General features: G+C 45.7%; 1 protein-coding gene across 1 annotated transcript in view; it reads right to left on the reverse strand.

Moving 5' to 3' along the window:
- Positions 1–15,652, reverse strand: part of LOC147711949 (solute carrier family 2, facilitated glucose transporter member 9-like) — a 292,102-nt gene extending 276,450 nt beyond the window's left edge. The window contains exon 1 of the mRNA XM_086922666.1: positions 15,431–15,652. Coding sequence (XP_086778792.1) covers positions 15,431–15,460 — 30 coding nt within the window. The 5' untranslated portion in view covers positions 15,461–15,652. The remainder of the gene's footprint in view (positions 1–15,430) is intronic.
- Positions 15,653–25,888: the final 10,236 nt, after the last annotated feature.

The raw sequence follows: 25,888 nt of genomic DNA on the forward strand, positions 1-25,888 counted from the left end.
CTGATGGATAGGTGTGCAAGTGAAAGGGTGGATGAATGAGTGAAAAGATGGGTGTAAGGATGGAGGAGTGAAAGAATGAATAAGTGAAAGGGAGGGTGGATAAAAGTGTGGATAGATTGATAAGTGAAATAATGGATGAATAAGTGAAATAATGGATGGATGGATGAATGAATGAATGAAAGGGTGAACAGATGGATGAGTGAAAGGGTGATTGATGGACAAAAGGATAGATGAGTGAAAGGAAGGATGCTGGTAGGTCATAGATCCTCTAACTTTAGAAGTGACAGCACGGTGGAGTTCTTGATGGGCCTCTTCTCTCTGCAACTCGGCAGAAAAGATGGTTAATGAGTGAAAGGGTAGCGGGATGGATGGATGGCTTAAAGATAGATGCAAGGATGGATGAGTGAAATGGAGGGTGGATTGATAAATGGATCCGATTAGTAAAATGGAGGATGGACAGCTGGTTGGAGTGAAAGCGTAGACTGATGAGGGAGTGAAAAGGTGGATGGATGGTAGAACGAAAGGATGGATGGATAAGTGAGTGAAGGGATGAATGAGAGGATGGATTAATGAACAAATGATAGGCGAGTGAAAGGAAGGATGGATAGATGAATGGATGGATGAGTGAAAGGGAAGGTGCATGGATAGCTGAGTGAAAGGATGGATGGTTAAATGCCAAAGAATCGATGGATTAATTTGTGCCAGGGTTGGTGAGAGATAGAGGAGTGAAAAGATACATTTTGAGATGGATGCATAGGTTTGCATTTGGGTGGGCAGTCTGAATGATGAAAGACAATGATAGATGAAAGAATGAATGACAGAATGTAAAGGTGAATTGAATATAGAGAGACAAGAGAGCTCTTCTGGAAAGGGTTGTGGTGACTTTATAGTTTGCTTGGTGCCATAAGAGCTTTGGTTCAAAGTGGGGCGTATATTAATTTTCTGGCTACTCCCTTGGTCTCATAAATTGAGAAAACGCTAATACAGGGCAACCTTCCAGTAAACGGACAGACATTCCTCGCGACAATCCTGAAATTGCAGACAATGTAGCTGCATTCTTTTGTAAGACCAGTGGCGGCTCCCCCACTAAGGCGAAGGAACGTCGCCTCACTCCTCGCAGGGCATGCAAATAAAAATATAACAGAAGTTATTTCTGTTATCATCATTTTATTTATTTTTTTCAACCAGGTTGGGCGGGCTGGGACTCCTGTGATGTCTGGGAAGAGGCGTGGTTGCTGCACTCAGAAGTGTGTAGGAGTGCTTGGCCGGCCCTCTTGGGCTGGCCAAGCAGGCCTTCGAACTTTGCATGTTCCCCACCAGGCTACATTGCACAGCCTGTTGGGGAACACGTTCACCCTCCCATTCCCCATCTGAGCACCGAGCCACAGCGCTCAGACCAATCACAACTTTGCACTGCAGCGTTGTGATTGGCTTAGGGGAGGGAGCCTGTGTGCTTCTGGTTCCTACGGAAAGAGGAAGAGGGTTGATGTAGGAGATACGACTGAGGAGAGACGAGGCAAGTGCACAGGCGTTTTAAGGCATGGGCAAAGAGGGCTCTGGTCCAGGGCCCCTGGCATTTCAGGGGGGCCCCCTGATAAAACCAGCCTTGTTCTGCAGAGAGCCGTGCCCGGATGACCTTGAATAATCATTAAACAGACTGCTTTAAATACCGTTTTCCTTTCATTTATTGTTAATGTGAGTGATGTGCTAGAATATATTACACACATTTTGCAGCGAAATGTTGTGTTTATGTTTCATGCAACATCCATTAAAAATAAAAAAATAAAGCTTATTTTGGAGCAAAGAACCTCACTTATGAGAACTTGGAGGTGGTCACAAAGATTATTTGCAGTGATATTGCTGAGCTGCCGCAGTGGTGCAATATTGACAACACAATTCACTGTCCTTGAATTTTAGATGTGAACACAGTCTTGAGGGAATGACAGAGCTGAAATGAAATCATACATTCAAAGCTGTTCCAAACAGGGGCCCCCAAAATAGTTTTGGCCCCGGGCCCCCAGAATCCTTAAGATGTCCCTAGGCAAATGGTTTCTTTTGTAATTCCTGCCCCCTCCCCCCGCGACCTCCAACCGCCCCTCCTCTCCCATTCCCTGCCAGCCTCTACTGCGGAAGTTTGTGCCCAAAGTGGCATTACACAGCTGCAAGGACTGTGCCAAGGTTGACTGACCTGTCAGTCAAGCAATAACGTTGCAACCTAAAACATTTTTTTTTTAAATACTCTGTTACTAGACATGAGCAGAACTGTTAGTTTCCGAGGAACATACATGAGTGGTAAATCCAGTGCAAATATTTCCTTTTAATTCTGGGATTTGTGCACCGGATTTTTAAAGAGATTTAATAGGACTACAAATCACAGCATGAAACGAAATAAACTCAGACTAGATGAGTTACTCACGAACGGAACTGGGCAGGTTGAGAGTTCTGCATGAGGAACCAAGGGAAGGGAAGACCATAAGCACTGTGGTGAGAAAGCATCATACTTGGTGTAATGGAAATTCCTGTTAAGCCTCTGGATTACCTCTACGGTTTCTACCCACCCCTCATCATTAAGATTGAGCCCATAAATCCGCACCCCAGAGAGAGGCAGGCTGCTTGAGAGCTCAGCTGCCACAGCGTTAGGTGAGATGGCGGGTAAGCCTGCCAGGCAACAGATTCATTACAATATAGTTCAACATTTTGATGTAAAAATCCAATATCCATTGCTTTGGAAACAAGAAGACTCACTAATATGGCCACCACGAGTTTTGCGACTTATTTTTCATGTCTCTTTCTCAGAACCTTAACATTATGTAGCTTAACATTAAATAACAGATGAGTGAACTTTACACACACACACACAAAAGGGGGAGGTAAGGAGGTGGGCGTTACGTTAAAGATTTAGAGATTTATGGCAAACAATAGCTGTGGGGATGGAAAAGACCCTGCATACTGACAGATAGGCACCCTGCTCGAGTTCTCCAGCTGCAAAGATATCTGGATCCCTAATACTGACTTTTGGTCATGGGTGAACATGGATCATGTGTGTGTGCCACGACCTCCGCCCATCTTTTAGTAATATAGGCTCTTTAGACTTGGAGGGGCGCACCATGTGCTACCCTTGTTAAGATAGTAGGCTTCTGCCCTTAGCTGGATTTAAGTGACACAAGAACGGTAGCGGCAACACATTCATTTTTGTGTTCAGTAGAATGAGTGATATGAACATGCCTTTTTACCTGTGTAACAGGAGATGGGTCTACTGGCACACCTGTGTAAAGTTATGTGGCTGCGTACTTAACACACCCAAGGATTGTGTGCAGTATCAGCCAGCATATCTGTTGTAATAAAGACTCTTGAAGCGGAAGTAAGTAGAAGTAGTCTTTATTCTGTCACCCACTCTCCAGACTGCCTGGGGGAACTCAACATTCCAAAGCAGACTCCAGTGGAACACACCAACAGGTGAGGGTACAGGGGGGTGGGCGGAATGTACCACTATAATTACATAAAGTGTAAGTAGATTTTACAACACATGAACGTACCACTATAATTACCTAAAAGTGTCAGAAGATACAACACATCTCCCCTCGCTGAAGAAGGGGAACCAAGAGGGAAGGAAGGACGGGGAAAATGCATGGGAAGGCAGGAAGAACAGAGGAGGGCTAATGGAGGAACAAGCGGGGGCAATGTATGACCAGGGGGCCAGAAACGAGACCCTAGAGGAACCAGCAACAGGAGTGGGGGGGGGGGGGGCGGAGAGGGGGAAGGGGAAAGTCCAAGGGACCTGTAGGAAAACAGCCTACGGAGATACAAATTGAGGATAAGCAAGCTGTAACGTTGATTTTAAAAAGATGCGCATTCACAGACTGCACAACGTAATGGCTCAATACATAGACCTAAGGAAAGGAAAGCATATGGATACTGCTTGTAATACAACAATACATTGGTCATACCTGTGGAAAAGAAAGCAAAAGGATTATACTTGCATATACCAGGATAACGACTGTTATATGTGTCATGCCACAGTGCCTCGGTGCATGTGCACCGTCCTACAAGGAAAGGGGTCTAAAGGTATAAGGAGAACGGCAAAGCCTATACTCCTGGCCATAAAGCTAGAACCAAAAGATCACCTGCCATCCCTAGAACACAAACTTGGGATTCAATTAGTCATCATTGTGTACCACCTTTAAATGATTCATCTCCCCTTCTTTGCACACTCTAGCAAAGTGGCCATTTTTATTGCACTTAATGCAAGTGGAATTACGTGCGGTGCAATGAATACTGTTGGCGAGGTGATTGCTGCTCCCGCATCTGAAACATTTCAACCCCTCCGTAACACTGATCGGTTTCTCACTTTTAATATCCTTGGACCTAATCTTGAGAATTTCCCCCTCTCTATAATCCTCAAACTCATTACTTTTAATTGTGTTCACCCCACTGACCGGCTCTTTAGGTTGATTCATTTCTAGGATACACATTTCGCAGTGTGTTCAATGGATTGGGCCATGGAGATTGCTTCTCTCAGCGATGGATTTTTAGCCAATAATTTCTCTTTTATTCGAGGGTTGTGTGTAGACCTCACCAGCTGATCCCTAATAAAAGTCATTCAGATCTCCAAATTCACATAACTGAGTGAGACCCCGGAGTGCAGCTACGTAATTGGTGACAGACTCATGCTTACCCTGTACACGAAAAAAACTTATGCCGCTCTAGGACCACATTAACTTTGTCCCCAAAGTGGGTTTCTAGTTTCAACATGGTAATCCTAAACACATCTAAATCCAACTCATCATCCTCCAATTCTGGATTAGGGAGGGTGTCATAAATTTTTCTTCCCTGAACTCCCAGGTTATGGAGTAACACATGTTGTTTGCGTACAGCCGAAAATTTCTCTCCCCCCTATGGCTATGAGGTAGGAATCAAACAAGTTGATCCAGTCTTTCCAGTGGATATCTGGATCCCCAATTTCGTTTAAAAAAAAGAGGGGGGTGGGTTCATAGATGATGCCGCCATGGGACAGTACTACCAGTGCTTTACTACAAATTACAATAGGGCAGGAGATTGTGAGTATAGAGACACCCTGGTTAAGGTACTAGCAAAGGTAATATTCTGTAGGTTGTGTCCTCAAAGCACGGTAAGGTAGAACTGGTCCCTATGGGGTTCCAACTGACCCTGAAAATGTACGGAGGCACAACAGTGCTGAACCCTGTACAAGGTACTTACAATCAATGGATGATAGAACTACACATGTACTGCAGAAAGGACCTGAAGTACCTATTTGTCACCACAACCCACCATGCATATACTTAGCCACACTTCCACAGTATCTCATACTACGAAAATGGAACTAAGGGTTTAATTGAGTGCATTAACACCCCAATTACGATATACTTCCTGCACAAATAACTAGGGGGAATACTTAACTGTAGCGGAGCTCATTACGCACAAAACATTTTATATACTTTCACCAAAAGTATGAAACTGTGCACTTGGTGGAACATGCAATCACTGGTAACTCCGAATCTATCAAGCTGAATTTCAGGAATTCCACTTGTCCATAGAGGATGGGGGGGAAAAGTGCCAACTCAGTTCATGCATTAACTAACTGCCAGCACAATACTGTGAAAAAGGTGTGTGTGTCACCGTGTAGATGCACACACACTATGCATGGAAGAGGGAGAAAGTCAGGGGGAATGAAGTTCGTCAACACAACACTTTATAGGCCAAATTTAATGCAGTGCGATCTCTTTGAATTATCTAGACAACAGTCAATGAACACTCCAATCGTGCCTTGCCTGAGGAGATCGATGCTAGATGGCAGTTTTTAAGGCAGGGAGACTGGAGCCAAAAGGGGAGGGCTATGGCAGATGAGGCGACTAGAAACTAACGTGGAGCGCCCTGCGAGTGATGAAACGCGCCCTCAAAAATTCTAAATTCCGGAACTGACACGCTGTGGGAAACTGAAGAACAGGGCCAGTCCTACTTCGGTTGGGTGCCGGGACTTGACGATGAGTGCTCTGAAGAAAATTGACACTGAATGGAGGAAACTGACGAACAGGACCGGTCCTAATGCGGCTGGGGTGTCGGGACTGATGAGGTGCGCATTGAAGGGAAATTGACGAGCGGCGCTCGGAAGGAACTGACGAGCGGCGCACTGAAGGAACTGATGAGCAGCGCTCAGCGTGACAAGATTCCCGGAGCAGACACGCTGCTCCCTGTCAGGAACACAGTTAGAAATTGGCATCAATTGACGTCTGAGGCACAGCACAGGATGTTCAACCGGACACGGCCGAGGAAAATGAAGGATCTGTTGGCCCACCGAGCAACAACACTTCAGCACATGCGGGCCCTAACAGATCATGAATGACAAGAAGTGCTGCAGTTTATGATGCGGGCTCACACAGGGCACATCAATGACCTCACAGGAACAGTGCGAAGACAACCTGCATGACTCCCCAGACTCCGCGATGGATGGTTGACAAGGATAGCGCTAGGTACTTTGAAACCGAGATGACCAAGAAGATCTCTCCCCCACTGACAACACCACAGGGACTGTGGAGCCTGCCACCCTCGCTGACCCCCAGCTGTACTCATGCTCCCCACAGCTCCAGGTCAGCTGAGGTGGGAACAGCGCTTCCCAATATCTTCACCTCCGCAGATGTTAGCACGATCGTCACAAGGTACTAGGCACCGAAGATTGCTCAGCATACACCCCACTTCAACAGGGGAGGATCTTATCCTGCGAAGTACCCAAACTCTTTCAACTGGAAGCAGATGGAGAGAGGACACAAAGGTGGGGGGTGACAGAAAGGCCCCCTACACCGGTTTCGCCATCGCCAGTGTTGTAATAAAGACTCTTGAAGCGGAAGTAAGTAGTAGTAGTCTTTATTCTGTCACCCACTCTCCAGACTGCCTGGGGGAACTCAACATTCCAAAGCAGGCTCCAGTGAAACACACCAACAGGTAAGGTTACAGGGGGGTGGTGGAATGTACCACTATAATTACATAATGTGTAAGTAGATTACAACACAGGAATGTACCACTATAATTACCTAAAAGTGTAAGAAGATAAAACAATATCTATTGCTCAACTCAATCCAAGGTTACTGGATTCCCTTCAAAACGGTCTTTAAAAAAAAAAAAAAAAAAGCCAAGCAAAAGACTTCATTTTCCATCAGCACAGGAAATGACACCAAAGGACCATACACTTCTCCCCTCCCAGGACCTACTTAATGGCATTTGCACATGTCTGCAACCAGCACCAGCAATCCTGGTCCAATCACCGCCCAGTGCAGACCTTAAGTCACCCGACCCCGTTCCCCAACTGCTGCAATGTCTCACTCCACAGCAGGAGCTTTTACCTGCACCCGCTGCCATTTCTCTAGCACACACACCCTCCAAACAAATACTAAACACCCTCAACACACCTTCCAAACACAAATGTCACACAAGCACCTACACCACACCCTACACCGCAGCAAAGCTGCACGTCAACACCCACTCACATGCATGCTCCTCAACACATAATCACTCAGGAAACACACAACCAAAATATGGGACCTGCTGATTAGTGGCACACCTGACATCCTGTTTATCAGAGAGACCTGTCCCAACCCCTTATCGGCCCTCAACATCACCATGGCAATCCCTGTGGGCTACAAGTTTGCTAGACAGGACCACCTTCATAAGCCAGGAGGACTCAATATAAATCGACAAGGAACCTATTCAATGCACAACAACCACAGAGAACCTCACCCAATTCACTGTACACCTGCACTTCAAGCTGCAAATCTCAGAACATTTTACTCTGAACGGAACCCTCGCCTATTGACCACCCAGACTATGAGCCACCTTTACCAACCTCATCACTCCTCTCACCATGGACTGCAGAGCTTAGATTCTCATTGGTGATCTCAGCTTTTATCAGGAAGACCGAAACAAGCCCTCATCTACAGCACTTCTCGAAAGCTTTAACAACATCGGACTCACCAAACTCGTCCTAGACCCAACACACCCCCCCAGACAAACTGGACCTGATCTTCAACACAAGCGACAGCATCAAAGACAACTATGCTACACCACTCATATGGGCTGACCACTCATGTGGACTGACCACTCCATCATCCAGTTCGAAATAAACACACCTCAAGCCCCTACCAGGTTCAGCTTGCCAAGCTGCAGTAAAATTGCAGAAGCAGACTGGCTCTGCGCCCTCAGCAAGGATCAACCTAGCCCCACAGACAACCTCGACAAGTACATCAACAACCCCCAGGATTCCCTTGCACCGAACAAGTATAGTACATCCTTCGAGCAGGCCAGCTGGTAGCAGAAGAACTCAAACACTAAACAGCTGAAAGGAAATGAGAACCAGCCTCAACACCACTGATAGAACTACCTACAAGTCTGCACTTAGACGTCATCACCAGCAAATAAGACACCAAAAAAAGCACTAGTGAACTGCATCGAAGAAAGCTCCAACAGTTACGAGATCTTCGATTGTTAAAGATTTCACATCACCCTAAGCCACTGTCACCAACATCGCTGTCTCCCAGCAATTTTGCTGTGAAAGAAGTTGGATGGGCTGTCACAAATATCTACAGCAAATTTGCACCCCAACCCAAAAGAAATTGATAACCTACCGATCACAAACCATAAAGGCCACCTGACTGAATCGACAACCCTCATGAGAACGACCAAGCTGCAATCATGCAGACCATCCACTCAACGGACCCATGCCCACACCACATCTACAACCTGGAAATATCACCAATCAGCACCACTCTCACCCCCATCATCATCTCCATCAAGTCCATCACTTTCCAGGATGAAAGGAAACTTGCACAAATTAATGCTCTCTTCAAGAAGCCCAAAGCTGACCCGAATCAACTTCTGACCTATCTCCCAGCTTCCTGATCCAGCCAACATGATTGAGAAGGTCAGCAACAAGCAATTCACAACCCACCTCGCACTTCATCATCTTCTAGACAACATTCAATCAGGATTCAGAAAGCACCATGTTAGACCTGACATCATTGGCTTGAGTCTCTCCTCCATTTTTTTCTGTTTGCCTCGACTGTGTTACGATGTTTTGCTGGTATATGCTTTGGGCGCCGTGTCACTGCTGATCAGTGCCATAGCGCAAGTGCTCCCTATGTTAAAATGATGTATTTATTGTATCCATGTTTGGCTTATTTGGTTTACTGTCAGTCCCTAGTCTAGTGCACCAGGAGTGCCAGGGCTTGTAAATACAAATGCCGCTCGTGGGCTTGCAGCACGTGTTGTGCCACCCACAGGAGCGGCCTTGTAAAAGAATGTCTACGGGTCGGTCATTGCGAGACCCACGTGCAGTCCTGCACTGTCACGTCGGCTGCGCAGGTATACCTACCTGCCAGCCCCTCCAACCTTCCCTTAGCTTCATGTTAGTCACCCCTATGGTAGGCCCGTGGGCAGGGTGCATTGTAAGTGTAAGGTAGGACAAGCCTGACCAAGTTGGCATGTCCTGATAGTGAAGTGCCGCCATCTTAGGGCTTCACTATTGCGAGGTAGCCCTCTCTCCGTTGGATAGAATGGGCCGCCGGGATTATTAACGCTATAATCCTAGCTGGCTCGGGGAGCATGGTGCAATGTCGAGTTTGGTATCCCTGAACTCGGGGTTTAATTACGCATCCGTTGGTGTGGATGGTTTTTGGACTCTGGGTTCGAAAATAGCACTTTTAGAAAGTGTCTATTTTCTTGTCTAACCATATCTGGTCTCTGCTGGTCTTGCGTGTGTGTGACAGGAGCTGGGTGGCTCCAAGAGGTCTGGATGAGTCAGTGTGGGATGAGTGGGACATTACGTTGAGAGTAGGGGGAGAGTAGTTGTTGATAGCCTGCCTTGCCGGATACAATGCTGGCTCCACCTCCTGCCGAGCGACGGATGGCTCTGTACCTGCCATGGACGATCCTGGCCCCACCTCCTGCCAGGAGGGCGATAGCTCTGCTCCTGCCAGTGTCAATGCTGGCTCCACCTCCTGCGGGGCGTCTGAGGACCCGGCCCGGCTCAATGAATAGGCCAGGTGCTACTGCCTAGCTCCACCCACCACAGACCCAGGATGTTGGGAAACCCCCGGCATAGACAAAGGGATCAAAGACGAAAAGGGGTATAAGAGGAGGACCCCTGAACTAGGAAATCAGATCACTTCTGACAAGGAACCCTGTAACCAAGGACAAGAAGCCTGCTGATCTAAAGGACTGCTTACCCCTTCTGCCAGTGTGCTGTTGTTGGGGGGAATCCTGCAGTGCTTCTTTATTTTTGCCAAGGAACCAGGAGAGAGGAACTGTGTGTGTACTCTCACGCTTCCTAAGAAAATCTCCAAGGACTGGAAGAGTGCCAGTCTCCTGCCGAAGTCACAGGGCTAAAGGACTTCACCTGCTACAAAGTGCTATCCGCTGGAAGTTTGAGTCCAGCACCTCTGAAAAGAACAGCATCACGACGACCGGACGCTGGGCCCAACCGACGCCAGCAGCAACGCCAGTGAGTAGGAGTACGGCTCTAACTCCAGAGGACCTCGTGTCTGCACCGCTGCTGATCGCATCAACCGTGTGCCCTTCGTCGCCGTGAGCGCTGCTCCCTCTGTGCAACTGCATCATCGACAACGCCTGCTGAGGCCTGATCGACACCAGAGACGCGACGCCAGATTGCCCGACGCCGCTGATCATCGTGTGCTTCATTTTCCTAAGGTACTGTGTTGTTGGGGGTCCGTGTGACTCCAGGCCCGACGCAGCGCTCCTCGCGGTCGACGCCGAACCTGTGGATTACCTTTGCCCCAGCGTTGTGTAGCTCCCGTGTGAGTTACTCTGTTGCTAAGAACTGTGTTTCCAAGAAGAAGAATTGCTTGATACTAAAGACTTTTGTGCTAAAGAAGAAACTACCTTTGAACTATCCTTTTTCCTTCCAGAACGTATTTATTCCGATCGTGTACAGTTTTGCCGTTATTTTGGTCTTGTGCTAAGCCTTATATAAAAATACTTATTTTTATAATACTACTGTGTCGTGTCCATTTGTAGTGTATTCACTGTATTACTGTATGTGGTCATAATTGCTTAACACACAGCCTCTGAGATAAGCCTGTTCTGCTCTGCCAAGCTACCAAGGGGGTGAGCAGGGGTTATCGAAGGGTGTGATCCCCTTGCCCTGACTAGAAAAGGAGTGTCCCTATTTGTCAGAAGTGTATACCTCTGCCAACTAGAGACGGCCGGTTCTAACACACCACAGCACTGAAACACTCATTGCGGCCACAATGACATTCTAATCTTCCTGTACCAAGGCAAAACAGCAACCCTCATCCTGCTCAACTTCTCTGCAGGCTTCGACACTGTCTCTCATAAGACCCTCATCAGAAAAATCCACTAGATTGGCATACAAAGATCTGCTCTAAAATGGATCTGTTTCTTCCTCAAAAGGTATAACTCAAAGGGTTAAGCAGTCACCCTTTACATCAGAGACCAAGAAATTAATATGTAGCGTCCCACAGGGATTTTCCCTCAGCTTCACCCTTTTCAGAGTATACATGACACTGCTCGCCAATATCATTCAATTACAAGACATCACCATCCTCTCTTACGTCAATGACACCCAACTCATACTCTCCCTGATGGACAACACATTCACTGCTAGAACCAACTTCACCAACTTCTTGACCATGGTAGCAGACTGGATGTGAACCAACTGCATGTAGCTCAACTCCGACAAAAGGGAAGTACTGATCTTTGGCAACAAGACCTCCCTTTGGGTCTCACCTGGTGGCCGTCGGCGCTAGGACCAACACCCATAGACCGTGCAAGAAATCAATGGATCATCCTAGAAGACCAGCTCAAGTTAGTGCAATGAGCACCTCCTGCTTACGCATCCTACGTTTGCTGAGAAAAATCTTCAAATGATTGCCTCGGAACACCAGATGGACCATCACTCAAAGCACCTCACCACCAGCAGGCTGCACTACGGCAGCATTCTCTATGGCAGAATCTCCAAACAACTCCTACACAGACTCCAGACCATCCACAACACTGCTGCAATATTCATACTCGACCTCCCACATCACAACCACACACCTAAGGAAGCTTCACTGGCTCCCCATTCACGAACGCAGTCAGTTCAACCTTCTCACGCACACATACGAAGCCCTAGACAATGCAGGACCATAATATCTGAACAGCTGCATACTCACCAACCCACCAGACACCTACTCTCTCCCTCACTTGCACACATGCCTTGTATCTGCTAAAGCAAAACTGGAGGTCACTCAATCCCCTACATTGCACTCAAGACATGGAATGATCTCCCGCAACACAGAGTCACCCCCTCACTTTTTGATTTCCGCAAGAAGCTCAAGACTTGGCTCTTTGTATAAGCACCATGGGGCCTACAAACCAACGCACCTGCCCATTCACCTGGGCACCTTGTCAGGTGATTAGTGCGCCATACAAATCAATTTGACATAACGGGATTCTTGAGTGTGTGCTGGGTTGCATGTGCGTACCTGCAGATGGTACATGACATGAAGACGTAGGCCTGTGGGTTTCATTTTGGAAACCCATGGCCTGGAGAGGACTGCAACCCTCAGAGAAGAGAGGTGTACTGCTGACATTTCTGAGAGCGGCGATGGGGGACATACGCACACACACTGAAGGGAGAGGGGCAGGACAAATCGATGCAAATCAAGGGGTTGTTTGATTCCAGGAAGAAATACTGGGCAGTGGGGCCTGGGATCATAGTCAGGGAGATGGTGGGATTGAGAAGGGTCGTACTACCAGGGAATCTGATAGAGAAGGCAGCTTAGTCCTTTGAACTTTTAGGGGGCATATTTCAGTGAAGGCTAGAAGCCTGGGATGATCCCTGGTTAAACCCTTGGCCTGTGTTGTGGGTCACTCTGAATTAGAGCCACGTCTCCTGTGGAAGACTGTCCCTTTGACAAAGGGCAGGGCAGAGGAGGAAGCATTTCAAAGGCATCAACACCCCCAACATGAACTCCAAAGGTCAGACACGAAATCATGTGTATCTGAGTATAAAGTTGGAAGCCTGTGCCCCAAACTTTGTTGAACATCACCGCCTCATCAGGAAATGTAAGATCACCAAGACTTCTTGCTACTGGAGTCAGGACCAAGGTGTTGCAATCTCTCATATGGGTGAGGGGCCATTGCCCATGAACCAAGAATACATGCTTTTGCCTGGTACACCAGTAGCCTGCCTGCCAAGACCAGCGGATACGGTGAGGAAAAGGAGAGAGGTCCAGCTAGCAAGTGGATCAAAGTCAACAGACTGAGGCACCTGTTGCAGTTGGGACCGATACTGTGAGATAGTCTTCTGTTCTCGTGTGGAAGTCAGCAACCACACCATCAGTGGTGCAGTGAAGTAGCGGCCCATTACCTGGGAGCACTCATCTTGTTGAGGTCATTGGTCATTCATTTTTTTTTCATAATCGTTTCTGTCCTTTTTGTGCCTCACAGTCTGTTGACTTGGATCTTGGCAATGCTCACTGCGGGGCCAAAGCTTTGGCGTGAAGCGAGGCGGTGCCCACAGGTGTGGTGCAAGCAGCGGCTCTGTGGCGGCATCAACGGGGTGCAGTGTATGTGAAAGGTAGAGAAGCCACACCTAGGATGAGGTTCAATGCTTTCATGTGACTGAAAGGTCTGGGTGTTGGCCTAAGTTATGCATAAGGACAAGGCACACTACTAAGACCTTTAGTATAGCATCCAACTGAAATGAGCTGAGATGCAACAGCACTTGAAACCGATGCAACATCATTAGAAGCTTGGCCGCAAATGGTTAGAAGTAAACACCATCATATACCATATCCTCTTGATGCATAGATGAGAAGGTAAGTATAACAAACGTTTATCTCCATGTATATTCTGATCTGCTGTCTATTAAACAAGACATTCACCCAGATTCACTCTTACATTAACTGGTCTTGGTTAGTCCAAGCTCACCCCCTTTGTTGAGGAAGGGTAGTACTTCACCAGAGGTACCAGCTGCAGGGTAGAAGTAATGAAGTAAGGTGAGAAGGAGAGACAGAAAATGCAGGATAGAAAAAGAGCAGGATGAAGAGGAGACAGAGAAAGATGTTGATGAGATAGTGAAAGGAAAAGACAAGTCGTAGTGGCGAGAGAGAGAAGGCTACAGATGGTGGCCAGAAAGACCGCATTCTTAAAATCTATTCTCCCAATGACCCTGGAGGAAAGCCGTGTTCTCTGCTCTTCGCTCACAATATTGCTCTGGCCACAGTCCTATTTTGGCTTAGACAACTCGTGTCTCACCACAGTACATTTATCAAGCATTCGCCAGAGGGCTTCCGATTCATTTCACAAGCCCTCAACAACAACTATTATTTGCAATTACATTAACGAGGAAGCGTAGAACTGAATGACCATTTGTACTCCTGCCTCTCCTCATAATTCTTTCACCAAATCGGAGCTCTGCATATAAATACGTCTACTATGGAGGGAGGGACGGCGGCCCCAGATACGGCCTCTGGTTGGGCCAAGACACATTTCAAGTTTGAGACACCATAGATCTGAAGAAGCGAGCGGAAGCTGTGACGTGCCACAAGGTGACACGCAAACGCTTTCGCTAAAGGGGATGGAGCCCCCTCTAAATATAGTGGGAGGACTGCGTCCACCTCGGACTTCTGCCGTGGATTTAACTACTTCAGCAAAGAGGGAGAGTGCTGGTGAAAGAAAAGAGTGGGGCCATATAGGAAATGGGCTCGGAGAGCTAGCTGCATTTTCTTAACTAGCTTTTTTCACTTGATGTAAAAAGGTGCATTAATATTCTTCACGCACCAGCATCCAATCAATAATTTTTTTTTAAAATACAAGCGCCAATTGAAATTGGGGCTTTAATGTTTTTTCCTGCGCAAAAGTTGTCAAGTACATTTTCCATTGCATACCGACAATCTCTCGTAATTTGCAGTGCATTGCCCATTGAAAAAGAAATCCAGGCATTTTAGATGTGCCTTAAATTTAGTGTCTTGTGTATTTAACTTGTGTTTACTTGAAGCCAATGATTTAAATTAGAGATTATCTTTTAATGCTGCTCCCTTATGTTACTGCTGGTCACAGTCCAAAAAATACAAGCAACAGCCAAATTAGTGAAATATTCTCTGGGGGTTTTTCTATAATTAATCAAAAAAACAAACTTGACACGAAGTTCCCATTCAGCACCCTCTTTAACTAACGCATCCCTTATTTTGCTGTACTGGAAACAACCTGAGAAGCAGATTACTAAAAACAATAAAACACATACACACAACACACTAATAAAATATGTTCTTCATCGGGAAAGAAAACATTCAAGCACCGATACTTACCAGACTGTGGTGTCCCAAGCAAAGTTAAAGAAAAGTCAAAACTATGGTGCCGATTGCTTGTAGGCGCTGTGAATTTAAGCAGCACTTACCCCAGTCATTTTCCTGGGCTTTCCCTCCATCTCTAGAAGCAGAGAGGACAACCGCCGGCTGAAAGAGAAAGACGGGGGAACGGACGCAGCAGGACTGGGATGCTGGAAGAACTCTCTAATTCTGGTAAAAAAATCTTTTGCATGTTTGGCAAACACGTTTTATGGCCACATCAGATCAGGCAGAATTCCGCTGTCTCGAGACGAGGACGAGGAGGCTGCCGCTTCGACAGGAGAGGTCAACCCTCGTTATAAGTGCCTGGAGGCAGGGTGGAGTCACGTGCACTCTCTGAAGGAGGGAGGGGGCCTAGAAAGTAAACTGTTGGCGGAAAGAGAAAACAGGGCTCTGCACCCCGTGGTGAACAAACCTTAGCTCCACTACTTTTACTCTCATCCGAGTGTAAACACACGGCTTTTTGTGTCATAACTAAATCCCGATTATGTAACTACTGATGGCTGCTGGCTGCAGGCGTCTCGCGTATTCAGCTGCTTCTGATTTGACACCGTTTTACTATTGGAACTGGTTTACCCCACTCAAGCTTCGCTGATCGCCGGTAGGGGGCAACACTGCTCAAAAGTAAGATTTTGGATTGGATACGAGTGTTTGCGCGCGGAGTGAGGGGCAATAGACCGGCGCCTTTAGTGTCTTGCCAAAGAGACTGTGCTCATTCGGACGCCATCAAACAGTTACGAAACCATCACACCACGGGAAATGTGGAATGTATTTATTCATTTTATTTTTAACGTTTTGTATAGCGCTAGCTAGACCCGTAGGTATCAGAGCGCTTCACATACATATTGTGCAAAGCCGAAGGGCCTTACATTACCTAGAAGGCTGACAGTAAGTAAGCAAACCACGGATAAAAATAAAGCACCGCTATCTAAAGTTATTGTTCTTTCCAGTTCCTGGTAACTCAAGTCACTTTGAATTTACTTGCCTGAGGTCTACTACATATTGTCATTTAAAACTACAGGTATCCGAATGCAAAGTTGTGTGAGCTATAAGCCTTGGACTGACTGAACAACTGCCTCCTACCATAGGATGTCTGCAAATGTAAGACTGTATTTTGGGAGGTAGATAACGCGCCTCATACCTGCATTATGAAAAAAAGAAGATGGTTAGCGAGACTTTGGTGATGTGGTGGTGTTTTTTTTTTAACAGTTGTGTTAAGTTTCCTAGAGCTATGGGTATTGAGCTGCTCTGAACCAGGTGATTTTTCTTTGAATTCTGGGACTTGTAGTCTTCTTTATTCCATTGTGAAACAGGACTAAAAGTCCCAGAATTCAAAGAAGACAAGCATTAGCAAAGTCAATAGTTCTTGTTTTTGCGAGGTTTAGAGCTATTGGCGTAAATGACAATGTATTTTACCCATATATTGTAGGGTGGATGTATGTTGTGTGGAGTGGAATTATATGGGTTGGATTTGAACTGGTGTTGAATTGTTTGATGTAGAGTGGTTTAGTGTAGTGGAATTATGTGGTATGGTGTGCAGTGGAATTATGTGGATAGTACTTATATGGCCTGGATTTAGTAGAATTATGTGGTATTGAGTGTAATGGAATTATGTGGAGTGGGATTGTGTTTCGGAGTGTAATTATGTGAAATGGTATTTTGTGTTGTGGAATGGTATGTAGGGGAGTTTAATTATGTGGTGTGCTGTTGAATTTTGTGTCATGATGTGGAATTCTTTGGTGTGAATTGTATGTGGTCTGTTATTTAATGTTGTTATTGAGTTGAATTATGTGGTTTGTTGTCGAATTATGAGGTGTGGAATGGAAATGTGTGGAGTTGAATTGTGTGGTGTGGAATTGTATGGCGGATGGCACACAGCTACTCTTCGCCTGTGAGAAGAGTAATGAACTGAATGGGGAACTTTCTCACGGTGTCTCGGTGGTTGGACTGGCACCAAATAAGGTGCAATCCGGATAAAACAGAGATCGTGGTCTTCGGCGATGTCCCCCACAATCTGTTGAGAGCCTGCTGGCTGAGCGATGTGCCTCAGCCTGGTCCACTCCAAAACTCTGTGAAGAACCTAGGTATTTAAATTGACAGCACCCTTTCTTTCCAACCACAGATGCAAGCTCTAGTGGGATACTTCTTCAGCACTCTCTGCATTCAAATTTTTCTTTTTGACCTCCCCTGTCTCAGTGTGCAGGCAGAAAGGTTGTTCAGGCTGTGATCACGATGAGACTGGATTATTGTAATGCCCTCTACCTCGGTCTCCCTGATTTTATTCTCAATAGACTCCAGGTGGTGCAGAATTCGGCGGCTAGACTGCTACTCAGACTCCCACCCTGGTCTCACATGTCCTTTCACCTGAGGGCCCTCCACTGGCTTCCTATAAAAAAAAGAGGATGATTTTTAAGGCCATGGTCTTAATGCATAAGGACTTGCACGATGCCGGCGTGGAATCCCTCAGAGAGAGGATTCCAGCGTGTACCCTTTGTTCATCCTCTGTGCGCCTTGCAAGAGTGCCTGGTTCAATCGTCTTAGGGTAGGCGGGAGATCCTTTTCTTACTCTGGGCCACTCAACAGGAACAAACTTTCCACAGACCTCTGCCTGGTCAGTAATATGCTGCCTTCAAGAGGAAACAGAAGGCAGTCAATCTAGGTTCCTTGGTTTGTTGCCCTTAGCCTGAGAGCAAGGACAGCCTGTTGAGTAGCTGTGCGCTTTACAAATCGGGTTAATATAAGATAACATAAGTCGTAGAGTGACTGAAAATATATTGATTGGAATTATATGGCATGGTATGGAGTGTGGTTATGGGGATTCTTGCTATGTCATGTAGTGTGCTTTATGTATGTGATATTGAGTAGAGTGTAAATATGTGGAGTTGAATCATGTTGTGTTGAATGGTATTATGTGGAGTGTAATTATGCTGGGTGGTGTTGAATTGTGTGGTGTGGAATTGTGTGGTGTTGTGTGTCACACTAAACATCCAGGTATGCCATAAGGTACCCAGGGGAGTGGAGCAATTCTGTTTATTCTGCATCTTCTTCATACTTTTCAGATATGATTCATATTAATGAAGATTAATAGATTTGCCCAAGATTACATTACACAATACAGTCAAGGGAGAGAGTCTGGATTGAAACCTAAGTCTACTGGATCCACGGTCAACAATTTAAGCTCCAGATCTTTTATAAGAAATTAAACTTATATTTGGGTACTGATTCATTTCTTGTGCAGTCAGTTTAAAAAAAATCTAATCCTGGCAAACAAACGAGAAACATCTTTATTTTACCAATAAAACAGATCCATGTTGTAATGATGGACGAAGCTGACATCACGTATAGCTCATTCATCAATAACTTTCACTCATCTTGATATAATATCTCCCTCACCAACAAGACCTTATCCACAAGCAGAGCAGGTCCTCGGTGGTCTGCTGTTTTATATTCAGTTTTAAACACATTTTTATTGTTATATAAAGAAAAAACGTGGTTATAAATGACATATCCAGTAGAGATGGCACATGGAATCGGGTTTTGATTACTGGCGAAAGTGCAAAATAATTCATTAGGTCAACTCGGGGATGCAAAATGTGACGCCTATTGTAGCGATGGTACTTGATCTGCAAATTTTCTTGATGCAAGAAAAGACCAAAGCAACTCCAAAGCTCCTCTTATCAAAATACAGCAAGCCAGAATACCCATCCAATGCAAGATATTATTAGACATAACACAGACATCCAACACAGCACAAATACGCAGTATCATTGGTCATTTCCTGGCTCACAAAAGCATGCAGCCACGCCAATACAAGAAACACCAACCAACTACAGAGAACGTTAAACAGAAAGACTATCATTCACTGTACACAGTCAGGGTAGGTCATGGACATCACTGATGCCCAACATGACCCGCTGACCCCAGTTAGCGCACACTCACATAACACCATGCTGGACAGTGAGCAAACCAAATAACTTCAATACCACCAAGCTTTTAGAAAGCACTCTGGCCACACCAATCAAATTGTATACCTATCAATGGGCAACATACACCAAATATTAACAGTAGCAAAATTACAAATACGCTATGTCACCTCATAAACCAAATTACACTTTGATCTGTAACAAAACCCTCAAAACTAGGTTTGTAAAGACGCAGACTCAGTTAGTTTTAAGAGGCCATACCAATGGCTGCACACACACTATAAGAAGACAAGCAATATAGCAGCTGTTATTACAGAGGTAGTAGACAGTTTCTACACTACACAGGAATCACACCAAAGTGGCTTGTATTCTTTCACACACAAAGTTCAGATAGTGAAACTGAGAGCACTCTGACGTGTACAAATCAAGAAGGCAGAAGCACTGAGAAATTACCAAATGAAAGGATTGCAGGGTACCTTAAACGTACTATACTTTCAATGTAATGTCACACTCACAGCCAGTCACTTTCACTGCCTATCTACCAACAATTTCTGGTGACAGACCTAATGTACCATTATGTTAGGGAATGTGGAGAAAGCTGGTTCTGTCGGGTAATATAATTGATTCTTAGAATACTCAATAATAACCAATGCAAGAAAAAAGTACTCAAACTTTTCAGTGATAATCAATGAAAAAGTAGAACAAGACAAAGAACATGAATCAACAACACACCAAATTTGAATAAATCGCAGTCTATATTTAGGGGAAAATACTTATATTCTTTTACATTTTATAGTGTTGAACTGACATTACACGGCTGTCAGAGTGCAAGAACATATATGTTGTTCAAATGGCGCAAGCGATGTGGTGAGAAAAAGGGCTTAATGTGAACAAGATATATACAGTGCTGTTTGAATTGCTGAAAAAAAGTATTCAGACGAAATCCATCCCTAGGTACATGAAGCTCCGAAACGCTTGGGTTTTAAATTTGCATTTCACTTGCAGCGGAGAGAGTAGGGTCAGGATTATCACAAGTACATCGACGTTTCGACCCCAAGGTGCGTGATTTATTAATAAGCACAGCAAGTCTTCTCTTTCTGAGCAGTGCCGGAGAGCAACAGAACTATGCTGCCATCATAATATGATTCTTCACCATCAAGGAACTCATTTCATTTATTGCCCCTTGAGTCCAACCAACGGTGGACCATTCATTGAAGACCTTTCCTCCATTAACTCTGGCTGTCCCTTGTATCACCTTGTCCTGAGGAAGACTCTCTGTGCTTATTATTAAATCACGCACCTTGAAGAGTAGGAAATACATTGTCTGCACAGCAATTACACATACAGGTATGAACAAATTGTGCAGAGAGGCTCAGGATGCATGCACATACTGCCAAAGACATGGTATACCCTTTATGAATTACGTGACCAGATGACTCTATTTCACTAGGAAAACTTTTTTGCAGTACGCAATTTAATTAAACAGATTGGTGCATTGTGGCTAGGAGTTGATTGGTTTGGCTCCATTAAACCAGCTAAGGTAAAATACCTGAAAAACATTATTGATTAGAAGAAAATCCATGATTGGAGTACTGATGTCCTGGTGACATAGTGATTAGGTCACCCAAAATTTCACACAACAGACTCGCACTAGGGACACACAAACAGGGCTCGCGAATTAAAACACTCTGGGGTCCTGAACTTGTGACTCATGCAATGCATTGGTGCACACAGTCATTAAAATGAGACACGCAAGGCACTGACAGTGCCACACACAAGGTGGTGATAGCGAAAAATACACCCAGCACATATACTGAGTGCACAGTGTTCACATCATATACACGTAGGATGAACACTAACAGATTCAAGTTAAGACAGTAACACCCAGGGTACACACATACAGGACTCCAATAAAAAGACTCGCTTGTTGCACCCACAGGATGGAGACAGGGACACACAGAATGCACATGCTATCACAAGCACATTGGGTGCACACACTGAAACATCCAAATTGTACACAATCCACACTATATTTTGAAAGTGAAGATATAAATATACATGTGGTGCAGTGTTGACATAAACGGGTGAAGAACGGTGAGCTACGGGACACTAGATCTTAGCAACCCATGGCTGGCCATACTTGCGGCAACCCTTTCAACTCTGTTAGTTGCTGCTCGTGGCACACCTGCATTCACCTCTGCCGACCTGCGAGAGGTGTTACGGGGTCTTCTTCCCATTTCTTCTCCCCCTGCTCTTAAAGGGCAGTAATGGCGGTGTCAGGGCTGCTGCTGCCCCTGGCGGGGGGAGGAGAGGCTGGGATTAGATTCCTCTGTAGAAGGTTCATGGGTCCAGCACGAATCTCAGGAAGGATGTAGATCATCAGAATGCCCCCGGATACAGTTTTCTTTTTCCCACTTTTCCTGGGATCTAGAGTCCATAAAATCATGGAGTTTCCTCTTGTGCATGCCTACTGTCTACTTGGCAAAAAGGGCCAGCTCTGTGGATTCCTTACCCACCATGCACCCCAAGCGACTCTTAGGAGCCACAGGGAGAATGAGGAATTAGGAGGAAGAGGAAACAAGACGGCTTCTTCATGACGCATGGCATTAACGATGTCATTGCACATGACGTACAGGTGTCATCTTCAATTGGGACAGTAGTCATAAAAAATCATAACAGTAGCGATTTTCCCTGCACATCAGCAGCGCGCAACTGGAAATAAATGTCAATAGTTGTGGTCATGATTCTTTCTGCACATTAGTAGTGCGTAGCAGGAAAATAGCACCTCATTTACATTTTGTGAAGTTGAAAATTCACTTCCCCATGTACTCTAAACAAAAATGGGAAATAAGCGGCTGTCTGACATCGGAGCTCTGAGCAACTGAAAACATCGAGCACTCGTGTGAGAAGGACTTGGACAAAAGAAAAAGTAGCCCCTTTTACATTTGCTATGAAGGGACAGGTGTAAGGGTACAAGTAATGAGATGCTGCTCTGTGAGAGTGAACAACACGAAAAGGAGGGACTAATAGGAAAGATTAATCACTTAGAAGCAAGGATATTTAATGGACACTGAAAGAAACAAATGAAAAGCAATGGGCAGGCAGTAAGCCCACAAAATATATACAACATGTCTCGAAGAGCCAACGCAAGCGCTGCCTAGACTCGACCTAAAAAGATGACTGGAGCAGCATATCAGGCATTGATAGGGAAAACTCAGCAGTAATGTTTTAAAAATGCAATGGGGAGAATGCATAGATTATTTGATGGTAATATTCATCATGGTATATCATACTATTCGTATTTTAGGTCATACCAAAAACTGCACATGCACAGTGCCTTGGGACACGTATTGCTTTTTTTAAATAGGGGGATTAGGGACTGCTTACAATTGTTTCTTTGTTGTCCATGCCATTTGATTTTTTTCGTATTGTTGTTTCTGTAGGCTTCCTTTCTCTTCATGTACTTGTGTTCTTCCACTGCGTTTTTTTTAAAGAACTACAGATTTTTTGTGTTTTTAGCACTGCACCAGAGAGCATCTTTTACAGATAAATGCCTTGCACACTTCTCCCCCTCTGTGTTCCACCTACTCTCCTTCTCTTTTCTGTGGTGTTGCTCCCACCCACCATCCCTCCTTCTCTTGTTCACCCACAGTAATTCCCTTCCCTTCCTCCTTGTCCGTGTTGCCCTTCCAACCAGCCATACCAAAAACATTCTGTGACACGGACAGCACTGGCCATGTCATAGCATTTTTTTTAACCAACAGCCTCCATTGTCTGTATTGCTCCCCACCCATATGACTTCCCTCTCTCTTTGTTACCCCCACCCTCCTTTCTGGTAGCAAAAAACCCCCAAAACATTGGATAAGTCAATAGGTTTTGTTTACGCAAGAGCTATTGGCTTTGTCAATGTTTTAGCCATGTTGTACACTAGCCTGGCTGGTATTCAGCACCGCTAAAAGTTAGTGGGGTGAAGGAGAATGGTGTGCATTGGAGTGTCATAACATGAAGTAGAATGCAGTGGTGTAGAATAGTAAGAAGTGAAGTGGAGTGTCAAGGAGTATCGTGGAGGGAGTACAGTGTCGTAAATTGGAAGGGCATGGAGTAGAGATCAGTTGTGTAAAGTGGAGTAGAGTGTCATAAATTAGAGTGGTATGGAGGGTGTTGCATAAAGTGACGTAGGGTGGAATAGAGTGTAGTAGAGGGGAATGACATCGAGTGGCATAGTGTAGGAGAGTGGAATGGAGAATTGTGGAATGACAGTGGCATAAAGTGTCAGAGTGGAGTAGTGCAGTAAAGTGGCATGGAATGGCTTAGAAGAAGATGTGTAGGGTGTCATAGAATGGAGTAGTGTTGTAAAGTGCTGTGAAGTGGAGTAGAGTGTCATAGAGTTGAATAAAGTTTAATGGAGTAGACTGTCACAGAGTGGAGTATAGTAGAGTGGAGGGTCATAGAGTGGCGTAGCATCGTACAGTGGTCTAAAGGGAAGTGGTGTAAAGTATAATGGTGCAGGGTAGATTGGCGTGGAGTGCACTAATTTTGAGTAAAATGGTGTAGAGTGCAGTGGGATAGAGTGCATTATTGTAGAGTGAAGTGGCGCAGATGTGCAGATTAGAGTGGTGTAGAGTGCAGTGGCATGCATAGCAGGGGTGCACAATAGATTAGTGGTGTGGGGTGATGTTGAGTTTAGCGGTGTAGAGTGTATTGGCATAGAATTGAGTGGTGCAAAGTAGAGTGCAGTGGCGTAGAGGTGCATAGAGCAGTGGCTTAGAGTACAGTGGTGCAAAGTAGATAGGAGTGGCATAGAGTTCAGTGACGTAGAGTGCAATGGTGTAGAGTAGCATAGCGTGCAGTGGCGAAGAATAGAGTGGCAGTAGTGCAGAGTAGAATGGCACAGAGTAGACACACACCACAATCCTCAATCAATCATAACATTTGTAAAGTGCACTACTCACCTGTGAGGGTCTCAAGGCGCTGAGGGGGGAGGGGGCTGCTACTACTTGCTCGAATAGCCAGATTTTGAGAAGTTTGCTGATGGTTAGTAGGTCCTGGATCTTCCGTAGGAGGATGGGGAGGGTGTTCCAGGTCTTGGCGGAAAGGTGGGAGAATGATCTTCTGCCGGTGGTTGCTCTTTGGATGCGGGGGACGGTGGCAAGGGCGAGGTTGGCAGAGCAGTGATGTCTGTTCGGGGTGTAGAAGGTGAGTCGTCTGTTGAGGTATGCTGGTCCAGTGTTGTGGAGTGCTTTGTGTGCGTGGGTGAGGAGCTTGAAGGTGATCCTCTTTTTGAGCGAGTGCAGGTCTCTCAGGTGGGCAGTGATGTGGCTGTATGAGAGATGTTGACGACGAGGCATGCAGAGGCGTTTTGTAAGCGTTGGAGTCTTTTCTGGAGTTGGGCTGTCGTTCCTGAGTAGAGGGCGTTGCCGTAGTCCAGTCTGCTGCTGACGAGCGCCTGGGTTCCTTTTTGTTTCAGTGGGGATCCACCTGTAGATCTTGCAGAGCATGCGAAATGTGTTGAAGCAGGAGGACGTGATGGTGTTGACCTGCTTGGTCATGGATAGTTTAGAGTCGAGGATTAATTCTAAAGTTACGTGCGTGGTCGGTGGGGGTTGGTGCTGTTCCCAGTGCGGTCGGCCACCAGGCTGAGGGGGTGGAGCTGAGGACCTCTGTCTTGTCTGAGTTCAGCTTCAGGTGGCTTATTCCCTCCCCTCAGGCGCTGATTCCCCCCCCTAGCGTCTTGAGACCCTCACAGGTGAGTAGAGTGCTTTATAAACCCCTGATTGATTGATTGACTCACAACCCATCGCAAACTTCACCATCTTCTAGACAACACCCAATCATGATTCAGAAAGAACCACAGCACCAAAGCAGTACTCCTTGCAGCCACCAATGACATTCAAATGATCCAAGACCAAGGAGAAATAGCGGTCCTCATCCTACTTGACCTTTCTGCGTCCTTTGACACTGTCTCCCTTTACACTGTTATCAGAAGACTCCATAAGATTGGCATACAAGGGTCCGCTCTCAGATAGATCTGTTCCTTCTTCACGGGAAGAACCCAAAGGGCCATGCTGCCACACTTCACATCAGAGATCAAGAAATTGAGATGTGAGCTCCACAGGGATCACCCCTCAGCCCCACCCTTTTCAACATATACATGACACCTCTCACCAACATCATTCAATCCCAAGACATCACCCTCATCTCGACACCAATGACACCTAACTCATGCTCTCCCTAACGGACAAAAGAACCACTGCCAGAACCACATCACCAACTGATTGACCATGTTAGCAGACTTGATCCAAACCAACTGCTTAGATCTCAACTCCAACATGACAGAAGTACTAGTCTTCAGCAACAAGACTTCCCCATGAGACTCCACCTGGTAGACCTCTGAGCTAGAACTAGCACACACAGACCATGCAGGAAATCTAGGGATCATCCTAGACGATAAGCTCAACATGACTGCTCAAGTCAACGAAGTATGCACCTCCTGCTTTCAATGCCTATGCATGTGTAACGACCGGGTTCTCGAACCAGATGGGATCAGCTCCTTAGAGCACCTCCAACCCAGCCGGAACGTAACCA

Source organism: Lissotriton vulgaris, chromosome 5, assembly GCF_964263255.1.
Source record: "Lissotriton vulgaris chromosome 5, aLisVul1.2, whole genome shotgun sequence".
NCBI classification, from domain to species: Eukaryota; Metazoa; Chordata; class Amphibia; order Caudata; family Salamandridae; genus Lissotriton; species Lissotriton vulgaris.